The sequence below is a fragment of the Rhipicephalus microplus genome, chromosome 2, assembly GCF_043290135.1.
Source record: "Rhipicephalus microplus isolate Deutch F79 chromosome 2, USDA_Rmic, whole genome shotgun sequence".
NCBI classification, from domain to species: domain Eukaryota; kingdom Metazoa; phylum Arthropoda; class Arachnida; order Ixodida; family Ixodidae; genus Rhipicephalus; species Rhipicephalus microplus.
Window position 1 is genome coordinate 75,251,969 of NC_134701.1, and position 19,469 is coordinate 75,271,437.

The following is a 19,469-nucleotide window of genomic DNA, read 5'->3' on the forward strand; positions in this document are numbered from 1 at the left end:
CCAGCCTGGTTCGGAAAGAAATGGCGGCTGTGTCACACGCCTAACCACTTTAGAAGTTGCCGTGCGGCAGCTGTAGTAGGCGAAGTTCACATACGTCATGATGACGATTTTGTAATTTCCGCATTGTAATTACTTTCCCTCCGTATTACTTTCATATTTTAATTTACTTTCCACAATTTGATGTGTTCAGGAACTACAATACACCGGCTGAATCTCTATTAACCTGATATCATCAGGATGTAAATGTTTTCTGTTCATCACCAGATTTGTGTGTTTACAGTTTTTGTCCACACTATTCATTTGGTCTAATCATTTGGGGTGTGCTTCGCCTGGCGATATAACATCTTTATCACTTGCTTAGAAGCTTAGTTTATGGTCTTCGGTGGTGAGTTGCTTCCAAGGAAGCATATACAACGTTAATCAGAGTGACTAGCAGTGTGGCATGAGATGTTTGTGGCACCGACGAAAATATCGAACGCCTGCTGTGCCACTGTCTTCTATTTTCCTCGCAGATAAGTGTTTCCCGACCCATTGCGACAACTGGATGATCGGCCACTTTCTGTGCAGGTACTTCAAAAGCCCCATCCACATATTGATGTTGTGCAAGGCAGCGAAAGCCCTCTTGTGCATCTTGAGGGCGACTGGCTTGTGTGAATGCCTTTCACTTGTGCAGTTTCACACGCTGTAATGCCTCAATTTCTCTTTTATTTCATTCTTTACTCTCCTCTCTATTTCTTCTCTTTCTATTCTACTTCCCCAACCCTTCAATGTCGGTGGCCAACAAGTAGTATTTCTGGTTAACTTCCCAGCCTTTTCCCTTTCCGTTTGCTTCCCCCTGCTTAACTATGCAAGTCTAGTGTATATTATTTTCAATCGCTGATATTTTTACCCATTACATGATTCTATAGTATATTTGCCACTTCTCGCTCCTGTGAAAGCTCATGAAGGCAGCAGCAAGTGTAAATAAATAACTAAATGTAAAATAAATATTTCTTTATTAGGTACTGACAATGTAACTATTTAATCGACGCTAATGGTATAATCTTCAAGAAGCAGCCATTTCGGAAGCTTGGTCGATTCCTTCATATTTAGCAACATTTCCGCAGCACAGCTGGCCGGTCCGTCTTTCCCGATTCGGTCTTTGGAATGCAGTCAACAAAGAAGACGCCGCCATAAAGGTGCTTGTGCACTGCACAGTTATCTGTAAAAATATAGACACAAAACTTTGAACCATCTTCAACAACACAGCAGTGATAACTCAAACACTACCAGTGCAATGTTGTCGCCAAGCAAGAGATTTTAGCTGCTAGAGTGTAACTGTGGCTTACTCAAACTTGTTCGTACAAGAATGTATTCTTTTTATTGTTAAATAGCCATATTTCAACAAACGAAAATGTCTAGTAAATATTGCCAGTAGACCTCGTCACGACTGTGGCTCTGCAAGACTGAGCTTAAAACAACGCAGCCCACCAGCAGTCACTCTTTCTGAGAACATGCCAGCCAAATATTACATCGTTGCGCAGTGGAGAGTGTTTGTGGTGTATCTGGTACAACAGCGAAAAGTCGCTCGTTAATAAGCTCTGCATGCTATGTAGCCAAAGGGAACGCCATCGTGGACAAAAAGAAGTGCACGGTCTCGGCTGTTTCGCGATCCAAAAACATGAACTTAGGAAGGGCTGACTTTTGGCTTTATCGGTGCAAGATATCTTAAATAACCATTAGCGCAAGTTTACCAAGTTTACCGAAGCGGGACAAAACAAATGCGACCTATGTAGCACATGTGTGTGCGTAGATACTTCAAAAACATCCTCGGTAATGGTGATACCCTGTTTCGAGTGAACTGATATATCACATATAACCGCTAGTTTCGCTTTGTAGTGATGCGTCTTTTATTCTTTTTGCTTGTGTAATAGGTCGCGCTCTTCTGGAAACACTAGAAAAGTAAGTTAGCTTTCTTCTTCCCTTCCGAATAAACGACCCGCTGCTGATCGTTTGGTTGCCTCGTGCGTTTATGAGAGCCGTCATGCGGCGTTCTGTACTTTTGCTGTTTCCAGCCCTTCGTGCCTGAGTCGGTAACATCTGTCCTATAGAAATAATTACGGCAATGCTCAACGACGCACCAATGCGACAGCCAAATTTTCGCAGAAAAATAGCTGCCGCCACCACAGCAGTGAACCTCCCCGTGGTGGCCGCAGAGCCGTCAGAATAACGTCACGACAAAGTGTACGCAACATGGCAACACAAAATAAAAGAAGATGAACTGCTCAAGCTTATCACACACTACCATGGCTATTCACACTACCACACATTACTATCCACATTCACACACTACTAGTCATTCAGATCCCATGGCGAGAACTTCTTAAAGCTCCATTCATACGAAATGGATTTGAAATATTGTTGCGCCAGGCTATCTGTGAAGCCATTCAGGGCAAGTAGATACGGAGCCATCCCCTGTCGAATGCCCCTCGTTCACGTGCTTCGCATGATAATGCCGGCGTGCTCTTCATCAGTGGGGCTGGCAGAACCCGATGCTTTAGATTTTAATGCGACACCATTAAAGGCCAACTACGACGATTTTTCGAGGTTAATGGATCTCACTGAAAATTGCTGGATATGTTCCTTTGCACATTTTTGTCATTTATGTTAAATTACAGGCTTGAGAGATGCACTGATTGTTCACAAATGAATTTTAATGATTGACTCGAAAAGCTCACCTCGCTTGCCAGAATTATTGGTAACATCGTCTGTGTTACGTCAAGTTTGGCATGTAAACAGAAGAGACGAAGCCGGTGGTATCACTACTTTGTCTGCTACAGAGTTTAGTGTGCTGGCCACAAGGCGATGGCAGCAGTGATCGGCACGAGTATAGCATGGGAAAGCTCTCTTCCTTCTTCTATGGTGTCTGGCTTTCAGTTTTTATACTCAGCGCTGGCGGGATCATGGCAGTAAACGGCCTCCATTTATTACCAAATAGTACGTCATACGCATACAGGCCGCCAGCTTATGTTTCGGTTTTGTCACTGCACAATTTTTTTTCTTGTTAAAAATCAATGTCAAATTTCCTGAGCATTTCAGCTGTCGGCCTCATGACAAGAGTGTCTCGGAACATAAAAACACCACTACCTTGACATGGTCGAAAAATCACCGGAGTTGGCCTTTAAAAGACCCTTAAACTACTTCAAGTTCAAAAGCGACACAGTTTGCTTCTCGCCTTCACTACCCTTCCTGCAAGCTTCGTCTTCTCCTCGCCACCTATACTTTTATAAAACGCGAGGACTGTCAGTCATCAGCGTTGAGCCAGTCAGGATTCCATGCTTTCCGACCACACACTGACCACACACAGCTGCGCATTCGCAAACGCTGAAAACGAAGTTAGTGACAAGGCACGATGGAGCGGTGACTGCATGACAAAGCAGAGTAAGTGACAATTCACAACAGATACGTCTGGTGTATTGATTACTCAAGACTTTTTTTTTTGTCTTGACATCACGTAAACAAATTTTCGGCGTCACGAGCTGTGTCGCAAAGACGGGAAACGAACAGAGAGGATAACGCAGTTGCTCTTTGTATTTTCGCAGGTTGTTTGGGGGCCCTTTAAACAAGTCGTTTCGCAGAATTTCTGATGTCGGCAGTGGCGTCTTCTGTTGTGATCGAGAAGCAGCGTTGGGCGTGCGCAAAAATTTGAAGTAGATGCAATCAAGGCACGAGCCGAAGGGCACTTGCATTTTGACTCTCTTTGGGGGACAGTTTTGGTTTCCACGAGAAGTGATTACTGAAGGCAAACTAGTGAATGAAAAGGCAATTGTGTGTCTGCGAGCGTATGTGCTTTTGTGTCCATCGTGTCTAGCCCTTAAAGGGTTCCCACATTTTTATCATAGTTTTTAGACGAAGGAACTTGTTAAAGTCGAAGTGATAAACTCAAACAAAACTTTGCGTGCGTAAATGTTTTTAAAATGGGTTCAGTGAGCGCAGATTACATTTGGTCACCGTAATTGGTTGTTAAAACACGCTTTTTCGGCGAAAGGCAGGCAGCCTCTGAGAGACTGCCTGCCTTTCGAGATAGAGCGCCCCAGAACGAAGCCCGGATGTGGCGATCGCACTGCCACAGTTCATGCGCATTTACTGCTGTATACCTAAGTAACCGTTGATAACTCCCAGTTATCAACGCTTTTATTGAACAATTCCTTAAAACATTAGGGCAACTTGTGCGCGTATACGGTGACTCGTGCGCTCCGTCAGGACGATTCTTTTTTATATGCGAAGCAGCTATTTGACTAGGTTGTGTAACGCTGTTCATCCGTGTCTCCGTGCCAACGTGCCGCACCACACTCCTCTCGCCGCAGTTGCCGGATTGATGTCAAGTATACTCGCAGCTGCACGTCGACGCCACTCTCGACGTAACCCGCCGAAGCTGCTGGCTCCTGCCGAGCTCGCAACACACTTCTCTCTCACCTCGCCCTCTCCACCGCCCGCAACGCTCGACCGCATAACGAGTGTGAACACTTCCGGCTCGTTTGTCTGTGATGAAGCTTACACAAAACCCAACCCGCCTCCAGTGTCCTTGCGTTTCAAACAAGCGTTTACTCGAGTAAACGCTACACTGAGCAAACGCTACAAACCACTCTACCAGCACCGGCGCCGACACCTGTTTCAACGTAGTTAACACCGTGCGCAACGCTGCTGCTTTGCATTCCATCAGCGTTCTTTTCGAGGAGATGGTCCATAATTTTGAGGGGTGAAGCTCCCTATGCCGTAGGTCGTACGTCAGCGATGTATGTAAATGTAGTAGGAGGTAGCCACCTCCACGGCCGGACTAGAGGAGCGGCACACACACACCCTTTTCAATTGACGAGGAAACCCGCGCGCGGTAGTCATAAATAAAAACACTTATTTCTTGTGAAATAACCTACAGAGACGAGTATCGGCGTCTTAATCTCCAATAGAATTTTCTTCGAATTCGGTGCTGCCTATAAAAAACTTCTAACAGAAGAACATACATTGAGCGCTATCTGACCAGAAAGGGTTGACACGTTGAACTTGCTGGGCGTAACCCCCTTGGTTTTAGCAAGGTATAGCGAGGGTCGGGCCACGATGCCACATACATACATACATATATATATATATATATATATATATATATATATATAGCAATGATTTAGAGGGGGTGAAAGGAGGGAAGTATAGACACCAAGCGCAAGCTGTATAAAGTGCGCGAGTGCCACCTCTCGCCTAATGTCCGCTGGGTGGTGGTACTTCTATATGCTGAACATATGATAAAGATGCAAAATGGCAGTACTTTGAGTGTTCACTAGATGGACGGACGAATGCACGAATGGACACATACAAATGCACGGAAGGACGCACGAGTGGGTGGACAGACGGGTGGGCGGACGCATGGATGTATGGTCGCACATACACGGACGGATGGACGTACGGACGATCGCACAGATGGATGCAAGGACGGATAGAAGCAAGAAGAAATGGAAGGACAGATGCTTCGCCCCATGATCTCCGTGGGTATTCAGCGTTTTTTTTTTATATTTGTTATTCGACGTTTTATTATTTTTAAGTGGTACTTCGCGCAGCCTATTTGTCGGTATTTGCAGCAAGAAATTCACCAAGGCTATTTTTTGTAGTATTGTACATTCAATGGCTGGGGCTCACACAAACGAGAGCACATGGCCTGGCTTCTTCCTTAACTTGATTTCAAACACTCCTTTTCCAACATGCCAGGATATACAGCTTCAAAACGTGAATCCTAATTTGCTTCGCCTCTGTTTTGCATTAGGAAGTTATATACGAGGCGAAATGTGTGTAGTGGCAACGCGAAGACAAAAAAAATTAAGAATAAATATCTTAAAACTATAGCTTAACAAAATATAACCTAATATACCCTAACAAAACTAGCTCTGAAACAACGCTAGTAAATAAGAAATCGCATGAGCCGTAGACCAGTGGCTGCGAATCGGAGTAAAAACGAGGCTTAAAAAGAGCAATCAAAAATTTTTATGCGCAACATTCTTCGCAACCCTACCAATAATTTTGGTAGGGAAACTGCATCTAAGGATGGAGCAGTGCGGCAGCTTTCCCAGAACAATACACACGACTCCATAGAAGACCGTTTAGGTTGAGACGGGCCGACGTGAGGTTCAGAGTGAGGGAAACAAATTTTTGGGGTTGATGGAGGGAACATCTCAAGAGAAGGTCTCCATTAGCCGGCCATCGTGTAGGTGTGCCTGTCTCAGTGAGCGCTCCGCTGAAGCAGATATCTTCCTCGTGGAGTTGTGGGCACACGCTCGTGTGGTTGCCCAATGGCTGCTTACCAGTATTAATTTTCACAATTAAACATCCGAAAACTACGTGGCAAGACGGAACCCCAGAAAAAGATATAAACCACAAATTTGGGCAGGCCCACAACTAGTGCATTAAAAAACAAAACTTATCAACGGTAAATAGGCGCAACATGGATGATTTGTCCCTGTCATTGAATAGCACCGTAACCAAGAAAAACACTAGTCAAGGATTCCAGAAACAATCGCCGCAGCGTAGTTACCTGAAGCACGTGGAACGCAGATATTAGAATTTTTTTAGAGAGACTGATAGAGGGAGCGCTGATGAACGTGTCTAACTTCCTCCAGGTGTCAGGCCTTTATTATCTTACGGCCTATGAATCTAGCCTTCACTGGAAATAAGTGTTGCATGATTCAGGGCTTGCGAACTGCGCCTCTCAGAACAATGGTAGTTCCCCCGCAAGGGTCTATTTTGACTACCGCCAGCCCTCAAGACAAGTGGCCGAGTGAATGTGGAACAATGTACGTCCTGCACAGCCTACACGGAAGAAATCCAATGGGACGAAAACGAGCGTGATCTTGCTCGGAAATGAAAGTGTTCCCACCCACCACAAGAAAATTATATGACTGGGGCCTAAGTTCTGCAGCGAGCCAATGTTCGCACCACCGGAGAAACTTGCCATGTGTTGGGGCGGGTGTCGGAGGTGGAACGTCCGTAGTGCATCGCGGATGGTGTGGACGCGACAGCAGGACGACAGGTGAAACGATGAGGAACCATAAATTTCGAAGGCGCGGTCAAACATTCTGTAAATAACGAATCACAGATGATGAATTCGTGAAAAGAAAGCGTCTTCGTCGTCGCCTCCGGGATTGCCATTTCACACAAAGAGCTGGCATTCGTCAAGAAGAACTTCGATCTTGTGGACGCAAAGCGTCAGAAAGTAAAAAAAAAAGGGGGGGGGGGCATTGGTTCTTTTTAAACTGCACAACCTGGAAAAACTCGCCACACATGTAAGAAAACTCTCAAAACTAAAGTAGATTTTTTTTCATGACGAAAACGCACACACCTAGGATTCCGTTTCGTGCAATTGTGTCACAAAGGAGCACAAAGCCGCGAGCAGTTTCGAAGTTGAAGTTTCGACAGATGAATCAACAGGCCCTGTTGGCGTAAAACTCGTATACCAACATGAACTCTGATAAGCTTGTATGCTGAAAAAGAAGCGCTAAAACTTACAGTACAAAAGGAAGAGACTACGCAGTCCATGGGCGTCCCCCGTAGTGCTCGTTAAGAAGAAAGACAACACGCTTACATTTTGTGTCGACTACCGAAAACTCAGCAGTGTAACTAAACGAGATGTGTACCCCTTGCCACGTATCGTTGGTACACTAGATCGGCTGCGATCCGCAAAGTTTTTCTCCTCCTTGGATCTGAAAAGCGGATATTGGCAAATAGAGGTCGACGAGTGGGACCGTAAGAAAAGGGCATTCGTAACACCAAAAGGCCTCTACGAGTTCAAAGCGCTTCCGTTCGGCTTCTGTTCCGTGCCAGCGACGTTCCAGCGAATGATGGACACTGTCCTCGCGGAATTGAAATGGCAGTCATGCCTAGTGTATTTGGATGACGTGGTGGTATTCTCTGCAACGTTTGACAAACATCTACAGCGACTGCGCACAGTATGACAAGCCATCTGGTCAGCAAACTTAACAATCAAACCCGAAAAAAGCCACTTCGGCTTCGAAGAGCTGCGATTCCTTGGACATGTCATTAGTTCTGACGGTGTTTGTCCTTATCCTGAAAAAGCAGCCGCTGTTCAAAGGTTCCCTACACCCAAAGACAAAAAGTCAGTGCGTCGATTTTTGGGTTTTTGTGCCTACTATAGGCGATTTGTGGAAAACTTCTCAAAGATTGCGAAACCTCTTACAAAACTAACGAAAGACGACGTGCCCATCACATGGGGAAGCGAACAACAAAAAGCTTTTGATGAATTAAGAAAACTGCTACAGGGTTCACCAATACTTGCCCATTTTGATGAGACAGCCGACAATATTGTCCATACCGATGCCAGCAATGTCGGCCTCGGCGCCATCGTGGTCCAGTGGCAAAGTGGTCAAGAGAAAGTGTAAGCCTATGCCAGCCGCAAACTCTCAAAAGCTGAGGCAAACTACTCTGCAACTGAAAAAGCGTGCCTCGCAGTCATCTGGGCAATAAATAAGTTTCAACCATATCTTTATGGTAGACCGTTCAGAGCTGTCAGTGACCACCATGCTCTATGCTGGCTGGCAAATCTCAAGGATTCGTCAGGTCGACTAGCAAGATGGAGCCTTAGGCTGCAGGAGTATGACATTACTGTCGTATACAAATCTGGAAGAAAACACAGTCATACCGACTGCCTGTCACGCTCTCCCGTCGATCTAAGTGTACCTGAAGAGGAAGACTTCCAGTTTATAGGCGTTGTCGACGCATCCGAAATCACTCAACAACGAGATGACCCGGATTTGCTGGAGCCTATACAACACCTGCAGGGTCTCGACGTTCAAGTCCCTCGCATATTCTCCAGAGGGCTCTCCATGGTCTGCCTTCGAGGAAGTGTCCTTTACAGGAGGAACTTCGAAACTAATGGCGAAACGTTTTGACTAGTCATGCCCACAGCCTTGCGACAGGAAATTCTGCATGCATGCCACCACGAGCCAACATCTGGACACATGGGTGTGAGCCGAAAATTCGCCAGGATTCGCCTGAAATACTATTGGCCTAACTTGCTCGCATCAGTGCAGCGCTACGTCAAAACTTGTCAATGTCAACAGCGTAAAACTCCTGCCGTAAAACCAGCCGGCCTTCTTCAGCCAATAGACCCTTCGGATGCCCCATTCCAACAAGTCGTCATGCACTTCCTAGGACCTTTCCCGAAATCGTGTACATGCTAGAAATGGATTGTCGTAGCCACAGACTATCTGACCCGTTATGCTGAGACTGACTCTCTGTACAGTGCGACAACTGCCAAAGTCGCCAAGTTATTTGTGAACAACATAGTGCTCAGACATGGTGCGCCCATCGTCGTTATTAGGGATCGGGGCACTGCATTTACTGCAGACCTTATGCAATGTCTGATGCGCATGACAAATACCGGTCACAGAAGAACGGCGTATCACCCTCAGTCAGATGGCTTAACCAAACGCCTCAACAGAACTCTGACCGACATGTTATCAATGTATGTTGATGTTGAACATAAACAGTGGGATGAAATATTACCCTACGTAACATTCGCATATGATACAGCCGTTCAAGAAACAACCCACGTTGCCCCTTTCGAACTAGTATTCGGCTGAAGCGTGACCACCCCACTGAATGCCATGTTACCACAACAGGACAAAAAAAGCTATCCAGCTGACTTAGATGACTTCTTGTAAAGAGCCGAAGAAGCACGACAAATGGCAAGATACCGAATACGCCGTGAACAGCACGTCAACTCTAGTCGGTACAACAAGCGACGCAGTGACGCACTTTATCATCCCGGTGACAAAGTGTGGATATGGATCCCAGTACGCAGTCACGGACTCTCTGAAAAGCTTCTTTGTCGATACTTCGGCCCTTATGAAGTACTCAACTATATCAGCGACGTCACTTATGAAGTCAGATCCGCGAGACACGTGAGCTCAAGACGCCGCGATCCCGCGGAAGCGGTACACGTAGTCCGCGTGAAGCCCTATCATGAAAGTTCGTCAAAAAACGAGTGAGAGTGTGCATGTATCTTTTCACTCTCTCAAGTATCGGGATGATGCGTCTGAGGAGAGGGATAATGCCGCGACAGGTTGGCCACGTTCAAGTAGCCCGCCGCAATCATCGTGGCGGGAGCACCAGCAAGACCCGGCTGGCATGCGCCAAGCGTTCGTGCGCTTGGGCTACAAAGAAGAGGAAGATAGTGTAATCTGTGCCTTCGATTGATTGATTGATATGTGGGGTTTAACGTCCTAAAACCACCATATGATTATGAGAGACGCCGTAGTGGAGGGCTTCGGAAATTTCGACCACCTGGGGTTCTTTAACGTGCATCCAAATCTGAGCACACGGGCCTACAACATTTACGCCTCCATCGCAAATGCAGCCGCCACAGCCGGGATTCAATCCCGCGACTTGCGGGTCAGCAGCCGAGTACCTCAGCCACTAGACCACCACGGCAGGGCAATCTGTGTCTTCGGCTACTCGGACTCGACGACCATAGTCATTAGACTCGTGGGCACGAGTTCGCCCCAATAAAGACGCTTGTTTTTAGGAGCGAAGTCCCCCGTAGTATGTAACAAGTATAACATATTGACCTCCAAGAGGGTGCCGGTGAGAAACTTCTGTGCGTTGTTGAATAATAAAAAATTGTGCTCAATGTACATGCCAATGGCTGCTAATTGGGAATGAGAGACAGGAGCATTCGGCTTTTAGTTAACGCGCAGGCTGCGATCACCATTAGCAGCCATTAGCATGTACATTGAGCACTATCTTACAAGAAAGGGTTGCTACGTTATACTCGCTGGGTGTAACCTCCTTAGCTTTAGAAAAGTTTAGCGAGCGTTGAGCCGCAGTGCCATGAATACAATGAACTTGTATATACCATGAATGAACTCGAGGTGGTTAAAAATGGGAAGTAGATACGAAGCGCAAGCCGTAAGAAAGTAAAAGCCGGATTCTCCGCCTCTCATTTTCCATTAGCAGCCATTGGCATGTACATTGAGCACTATCTGACTGAAAAAGTTTGCTACGTTATACTCACTGGGCGTAACCTCCTTGGTTTTCGAAAGGTTTAGCGAGCGTTCGGCCGCAGTGCCATGAATACAGTGAACTAGTATATACCATGAACTCGAGGTGGTTAAAGGTGGTAAGTGGACCCGAAGCGCAAGCCGTAAGAAAGTGTGCGTGTGCCACCTCTCGTTTAGTCCTTGGAATGTCCGCTGGATGGTGGTGTTTCTATATAGGAAATATATGATGAAAAGATGCCAGATGGTGGTACTTGGAGTGTTGAATAGATGGACGAACGGACACATAGACAGATGCATGGATGGATGCAAGAACGGACGCAGGGGCGGCTGCATGGACGAACGCAGGGACGGACGCATGAACAGACGCACGCACGGGCTGATGGACGCATGGACGGTCACACTGACGGACGCATGGACGGACGGAAGCAAGAACGAATAGACGGATGAATTCTTCACCCCACTCTCCATCATTCACTCCGTGGATATGCTGCCATTTTTTTAGCCTGCCTGCCTCAGCATCGCTAAAGTATGGTGATTTCAGAACGCTAAACGTCACATATCAATCAATTGCTTGTGTCGTTCTTTTTTTTAGTCATCCTACGTTAGTACTCCCCCCCTTTTCGCATAGAAAACAAACAGAACAGGTTGATCGAATGAAGTAATTTAAAGAACTATTGCGCCATGTCTAATGGGCGCACAAGGCCCGATCACACTATCTTTCATTTTTTACTTCAACATCTTCAAAAAATCTGGTAATTGCAAGGCACTGTGAAATCAAATTTAATAACATACTGAATCAATTCATTGCTACAACTTTACGAAGAGAACTAGAAGAAATCCGCTGTCAGCAAAAATGCGTTTTCTTCTATATATTCTATTCGTAATGCTAATGCACCTCAGTTACAGTTGCAATTTTAGGGGCTTAAACAAGAGTTACCCTACCGGTTATTGTTTTCTTTATCCTCCTGGACAGCTCTGCAAGGTCCTTCGACGCTTGCGTACACCGCGTCACGACAGCGGCAGCTGGTGCTTCACCGTAGACTGTATCTGGTATGCCGACGATGCAGACGTCAGCAATGTCACTCGAGTGCTCCCGCAGCAGCAGGTCTTCGAGCTCGGCAGGAGTCACTTGGTTATCCATACATTTGATCATTTCCTTGAACCGCTGAACAAAGTAAATCCGTCCGTCCTCGTCGTAGTACCCTGCATCACCTGGGAAACCAGTTATTGCCATGTGACTCCGAAGTATAGCATTAGTCACAGCGCACAGGATAAACCATACATATAGGACAAGCTCCATATGAAAGCCATCGATGATGGCCAACAAAGGACGCCACTGGGGACCACGTTACGACTAATGCGGGCGCGGGTATATCACTGCTGTTTGCTCATTCTGTGAATGACGTCATGTACAATCGGCAATGCTGCAAAGAAAATTTTCCGAAAATCATAGCATGCGCAGATTCACTGTTGACTACACACGAAAAAGACCCCACAGAGAAATTATGTGAGGCATTTACATCTACTACCAAAAGAAGACATTTACGTCTAATACGAAAACTTTTTTTATAGGTCACATAAAAGACTGCGTTTGAGAAAAAACCAGCGTTGTTATGGGCCTTAGCTGAAAAAAATCCTATGGTATTACACATAGCTTCTTAAATTGCAGGAATTCACGAAGTCCCGTCTGGTGGGGAGGAGTCCTTGCATAAGAAACACCCGCCTTAGTAAAAACACTTTTTAAAAATCGAGACACAGAGCTCAACTTTTGAACAAGGCTCCAGTATGGGAGCCGACACATCTTGCTTCATTTAAAGCATTTTTATGATCGTGACAGCTGTTTGTTCTGCTTTTGCATTAGTATTATACACAGCATAATGTTGAATGTATACCTGGTAATAATTTCAGCTATTTGGTTTGAGTGAAAAAAGCGTCAGTTTAAGACACAACCTCAAGTGTGCAAAAATGAAGCACCTGCCTTGTGCCCGATTCCTTCAGATGCTTTTGTGAAAATTATTCTTACGACTAAATCAATACATATATGAGCGATTTCGCGAAACAGTGCACGGCGAAGGGCCCTCTATCGTCTATCGGAGGTTTGGAGCCTTGGGGTAAGTAGCCTAGGCGACTAACTACGTGTAGCTTTTTTATTAGCAATGTTCGTATGAAGTTGCTATCACTTAAATAAGAATAAAAAGACAAGTAACGTGCACCTCCCTTGTGTTGCATCAAATACTCGAAGAAGCGATATGAACCTTCAAGTCGATTTCTGTCAAGCGATATACGAGTGGAAACTCAGATATCCTTTTAGCTGCTAAATTCCACTCAAATATTGTGGAGATCCGAGCTCCAGGCAAGCGACGTTTCAAGTTATCTTCCATGAAAATTTTCAATTTCAAATGCATAAACATTTCTATGGCGCTAACCAACTCGGCCACAGAGCGTACTCTGTTCAGCACACTCACCGCGAGTGATTTATATACTTCTTTTAGCGATGACAGTACACAAAGCTCATGAGCACTTAAGCGCGCTCTGGTCAACTCCAGCAAGATGACGCGAACTTCGCGAAGGAGTGGTCCTTCAAAGTGTTTACTCGGCTCCTTGCGCTTTACGCAAGTGCACATTGTCATAGAGGGTCACCGCGCACAAGAACGACCATCTCGTGAGGGTGTTGGTTTGTCCATACTGTGTTTTCACCACAAAGCTTGCATGATGCTACCGATCCCACGAAAGTCGCTTTGCTCGCCGCAGTGGCTCAGATCGTGAAAGGAGCACACTGCTCAAACACAAAGAAGTAACTAGTGGGGCCGTTGATATTTCACACTTGTCATGCATATGCTTGTGCGTTCTCTTGATACACCCCCCTTTGTGTTTGAGCAGCGCGCTTCGATAGTCGAGCTGTAGATAGTTTTAGTTGACACTCGCGCTCCGGTGCTTTGGCTTCTTCGGTGTTCATACTTGAAGCTGATTAGCAGTATCGAAGGCCGGCAAAAGAGAAACAAGGCGCGCCATATATATATATATATATATATATATATATATATATATATATAGAAGAATACCTTTGGTTGCCGCAAGGTTATAAATATGAAAGTAGATGCGCATTCAGATAACAACTGTTTATTGTGCCGACGTTTCGACGGGAACCCCGTCTTTTTCAAGGCATAATACTATTTACACATGTTTCGTGTCTTCTTATAGCCTCTCGAGACAGGAGGGAAGGGGTCAAAAGAAAAGTAAAAAAAAGAGAAAAAACACAGAAAAGAGCAAGAGAGAAAAAAAGGGAGAAGAAGAAACAGCGAAACGGGAGGACAAACATTAAATAAAATATAGAAAATCTAGGAGAAGCAGCAAGACCGACACGGCGTAATTAGAAAGGGGCCGCATCTCAACAGAGTAGGGCAGAGGTAGATGAGCATTGTCATCATTGTCAACAATACCTCCCCCGCACCCACTCTTCCCCAAGTGGGCAGTGAGCCGCCGTTCCTGTATTTCACCTTTCCGTGTAGTCCGCTGGCGGCTCGTTCCTCTTTGAAGTTTAGGATAAGTTAATGGGGAGGGCTTAAGTGCGTCGAGTGCGTGCTGGTGGCGTCGGGAGGAATGAAAAAGCCGGTGATTGAGGCACCGCCATCGATATTCATTATATGCAATGGCTCCTTGTGAGTGAAGGAACAGAATGTGCGTTAAAAATTAAAGAAGGAAAAAAAAGAAGTAGAAAAACGGGGGGGGGGGGGGGAGAGTGAGACTGTACGACATCCCGGACAGTCACCACTCAGTTGCGGATCACTGGGAAGACATGGGCGCATGCATGAAAAAGTCAACGAAACCACCTAGCTGTCAGCTCCTTGTCAGTGAAGGAACAGAATGCGCGTTAAAACTTAAAGAAGAAAAAAAAAAGAAGAAAAAAGGGGGTGGGGGACCGTATGACATCCGGGACAACTTATCTGTGCGTTCCGGCTGTGCTTGATGAGGCAAATCATTTCTGTGTTGTCAGATGCATAGGCCAAAAGCTTTGTTAGCGGGTAATATTATTGTCGTAATGAAACCGGACTGATTAAAGAGAAGCGTTTGCGTCTTTTAGCGGTCGTAACGCTGACAGAGTGCCTGGGTGTTCATTTATTACGGATTTTATCGTGTTAAATTTGTAGATAAAATAAGATTCCCGTTGTTCCCGTTCTCTGATTGTTCGAAAGTTGTTTTCTAGTAGTGTAACCCTGATGTCATCAAAGCTGTGGTCTTTTAATGTGCAGTGTATTGAAAGTGGAAGGCCTGGCAGAGATCGTACATGTGCCCGATGGTTGTTGAATCTAAATCTAAACGGAGTGTCTGTCTGGCCCACGTATTGCTTGTTACATACCCCACATTCCAGGAGGTATATGACGTTGTCTGAGTCACAGTCTAGTGCACCTCTTATCCTGTGCTTAAAATCCGAGTGGGTGCTTTTCGCCACTGTCGTTGTCTGCATGTGTTTGCATACCTTGCATCTGCTTTTTCCGCAAGGGTGACACCCAATTTGAGGTTTCACACCTATCTTTGAATTTATTAAATGATCCTTTATATTTTTGGCCGTCTGTATACAACACAAGGAGGAGAAGTGAAAATTATTGATAGTCGCACGCTCTGTTCCAATATGTTAAAGTGTTTTCTTAGGACCTTGTTTATGTTTGGTGGGTTGCTCGTGAAAGTTAATAGCAAGTTTTTGTTGCGGTGTTGGTCGGCGTTTTTCTGCTGGTTGAGAAGAATCTGGCGGTCCAGATTTTCAGCTTTTTTGATGGCGTCATCGTTGATAGCTGGCGGGTATTCTTGATTAAAGAGTACTTCGCGCATATGTGTGCTGTTTTTGTGGAAGTCCTCGGTGCGGGAGCAGATTCGTCGGAATCTGTGTGCTTGGGAATAGGGAATGCTGGTCTTACAATGTCGCGGGTGGCAGCTTTTGAAGTGCAGGTATTGTTGCCTGTCCGTAAGTTTTCTGTATACGTTAGTTACCAACGCACCATCGTCCACTCGAATGAGTACATCAAGAAAGTTTATTTCAGTGTTAGAGTAGGAGTGTGTAAAATAAATGCTGGGGCGTACCTGGTTGAATGCCAGTATGAATTTGAGGAGCTCGTTTTTCGAATGTGTCCATATTATGAATATATCATCTAGGTACCGTTTATAGAGTAATGGTTTGATATTACAAGATGAAAGAAAATTGGACTCTATGTGGTGCATGAATATGTTAGCGTAGTTTGGGGCCATTCTTGTACCCATTGCCGTGCCACTGATTTGAAGATAGTACTGGTTGTTAAATTCAAAGCTGTTCAAATCGAGTACAAGTCTTGTGAAGATTTCAATTACTTTTTTTGCTTGGATAAGCGACAGGGTTGTGTGTGCCATACGATTCAACAAGCGCCCTTACACCATCGTCATGTGAGATATTTGTGTAGAGTGAGCTAACATCCAATGTTACGAGAAATGCATCGTCTGGAATTTTCACGTCTGCTATTTCCCGAAGGAAGTGGTTTGTGTCACGCAAGAAGGACTCATGTGTGGGTGGTATGTCTTTGATTAAAGAATCAATATAACTGGAAATGGGTTTCATTAACGTTCCCGTGCCTGATATAATGGGTCTGCCAGGGTTATTCTTTTTATGAATCTTCGGCAGCATGTAAAAACGACCAGGCGCCGAATGTACCGTGATAAGTGCCTTTTTAAGCTTTGAATCAATGGCGCCTTCACGTGTGAGATCCTCTAGGGTTGTTACAATGATCTTTTTGTGCTCCGTGGTAGGGTCAAAGTCGAGGTGTTTGTAGAATTGTTTGTTATTTAGTTGTCGCTTGCCTTCCTCAATGTAGTTCGATCTATTCAGAACAACAGTCGCGCCTCCTTTGTCTGCTGGTTTAATGACGAGATCTTCGCAGTTGCTCAACGTGAGTAGTGCCTCTTTTTCTCTTTTTGATATGTTATTCATGCCTGGTTTGTGCACCTTGTACGCATGTATAACATCTTTTTGAACCGCGTCTATATAGAGATCCAGATGTCGATCTCTGTTGGCGTCTGGGGTCCATTGCCGTCCGATTACCCCACAAAAAAGTGCGTTATCTTTTTCGGGTTTATCAAAGAAATATTCCTCCAATCGTAAATTTCGTGCGAAGTTGTCTAGGTCTTTTAGGAGCGTGAATTCATCATACCTTCCGTTGCCAGGGCAGAATGCAAGTCCGCGTGATAGTATACTCAATTCTTCTTTGCTAAGTTCTTTGTCGGAAAGGTTAATAACGTTTGGCTCTTTAGGGTGTGGTGGCAAATTTTTTTGAACGTGAGATGGTTTGGTATTTTTTCTGTAAGCAGCAGTGGATATAGCTTGTGACACATTGTCCCACGCAAATTTCTTTCTCTTAAGTTTTTCAATTTCCTCCGTTGTTTTTTTGTGCTCAAATACGTCGAGTTCTTTAGCTTCCCACTCCGAAAGAGAAAAGTTATTTCTTAAATACCGCTCCTCGTCTGTCAGTGTGTTTAGAGTCTTTCTACAGTGTTCGATGGTGACCTTAATTAGCTCCTGTGTGGCGTGATCGAGAATTTTATTCCACCATTTCATTTCCCCTTCGGCAAAGTTATGCATCGATGGTGTTAGCGACAAGCGCAGCGCCTTCGGAGCCGTACCCGCCAGCACATATTGTTCGAGGCTTTGCACGTGAAGTTCGTGCCGTATTTTTTTGTCAAGAACTTTTCTAAGTTTAAGAACATTTGGACCCGTTCTATGGCCTAGTTCATCTGAAACGGACGGTGTTTGCCCACTCGCACAGCCAGTATGTCACTTTGCACAGACGCGGCGAATAGAGCCGCAAGGTGCCCGGAGGTCGTACCTGGGTTGGGTTGGAGCTCCACCCCGTTGTGCCTCCCGTGACGAGCTGGCCTGTAGACGCCTGCTGTTGGCTGCTGGTGGTTGCTGATTGCTCTTTGATGATGTTGGCTGCTGATTTTTTCTTTATATATATATATATATATATATATATATATATATATATATTTACGGGATATGGCACAACGGGAGCGTTGTCAACAAGGATAAATATATTTATCCTTGTTGACAACGCTCCCGTTGTGCCATATCCCGTACCTTCGCGAAGACTAAAAGGCCCATCGAATTATTGCTCCCACTAATATATATATATATATATATATATATATATATATATATATATATATATATATATATACACCTTCTATCACCTTCTATATACCTTCTATCAGGTATATATATACCTTCTCAACCTTCTATCAGTCTCCTATTAAATTAGAGCATGCCCCGAGAGTGAAACCTGACGTTGCACAAGTGTCTTGAACCTTTTAAGAGGAAAGACTGGAAGAGTGCAGATTTGACGGGGACCATAATGTATTCGGGACTGACGTAGCTCTGCTACCCGGCTTCTCTCTATACCCCTTTGCTTAGCGATGTATGAAACTCAATTTCTTTACTATGTCTTGTATGTACCCTTCCTTCTTCATCGTGTGCGATGCAAGGTGAGCACACCCAGCGTACGGAGACAGTCAAGACCAAGACCGCCAAAAGTGCATAGTGGTGCTTAGCTGCTCACCAGCTGCGATTTGATGCTGAGCACATACCGACTAAAAAGGGAAGGGCAGAGGAGTCATAGAAACGCAGAGGGGCAATGCGAGACTGAATTATCCCAACAAGTACATAGGCTATATGACAACCACATTCCTGCACGACGTGCAAAACAGCATGCCTTTACGCGTCACATCACCGTCTTTACACTTTCTAAAAAAACGATACTCTGTAAGGAATAGCAACATAGATGTGTTGCTGATACACGAAATGCCTAATCTCCTGGTATGACAGGTTTCCAACAATTCTCGTATAGCTGTATCATTGTTTCTACCAAGATTCCAAATCTTGCCCAGCCATCGGCACTTGTTCTTCTATTGTCATAGTGGTTCCATTGATTGATTTGTGGGGTTTCACGTCCCGAAACCACCATGTGATTATGAGAGACGCCGTAGTGGAGGGCTCCGGAAATTTCGACCACCTGGGGTTCTTTAACGTGCACCCAAGACATAGTGGTTCCACTCGTTTTGTCTTTGCGGAGCCGCGTTGCGTTACTTTGGGGTGCAGCCAAGTGTAAATGACTCGCAAATGACTTTTACAGTGATGTCTTCATCTCTAAATGGTTTCGCTTCAGCGAGGAAAAAAACGCGCTGGCAATAAATGGGAGCGAAAAAACTAAACAAAAATAAAATGGCGTCGTACATTTTAGACACTCCTATTGGATGTCCGCTTTCAATTTGACAATAATATTAGATGTCTTTAATACTGTTCCCCGTCACGTATCCATCTGTCCACCTATCCGCCTACGTATGGGTGCTCCTATGTTCAGCCCTTTCGCGTAGACCGCGTATTTCGCGTAGGCCAAAATTAGTATAAGGGAG

The 19,469-nt window shown here is 45.1% G+C and overlaps 1 protein-coding gene across 1 annotated transcript in view; it reads right to left on the reverse strand.

The window, feature by feature from the left end:
- Positions 1–978: 978 nt before the first annotated feature.
- Positions 979–19,469, reverse strand: part of LOC119170844 (uncharacterized) — a 70,577-nt gene continuing 52,086 nt past the window's right edge. The window contains exons 8-9 of the mRNA XM_037422115.2: positions 11,982–12,251; positions 979–1,201 (exon numbers count right to left, since the gene is read on the reverse strand). Coding sequence (XP_037278012.1) covers positions 1,089–1,201; positions 11,982–12,251 — 383 coding nt within the window. The 3' untranslated portion in view covers positions 979–1,088. The remainder of the gene's footprint in view (positions 1,202–11,981; positions 12,252–19,469) is intronic.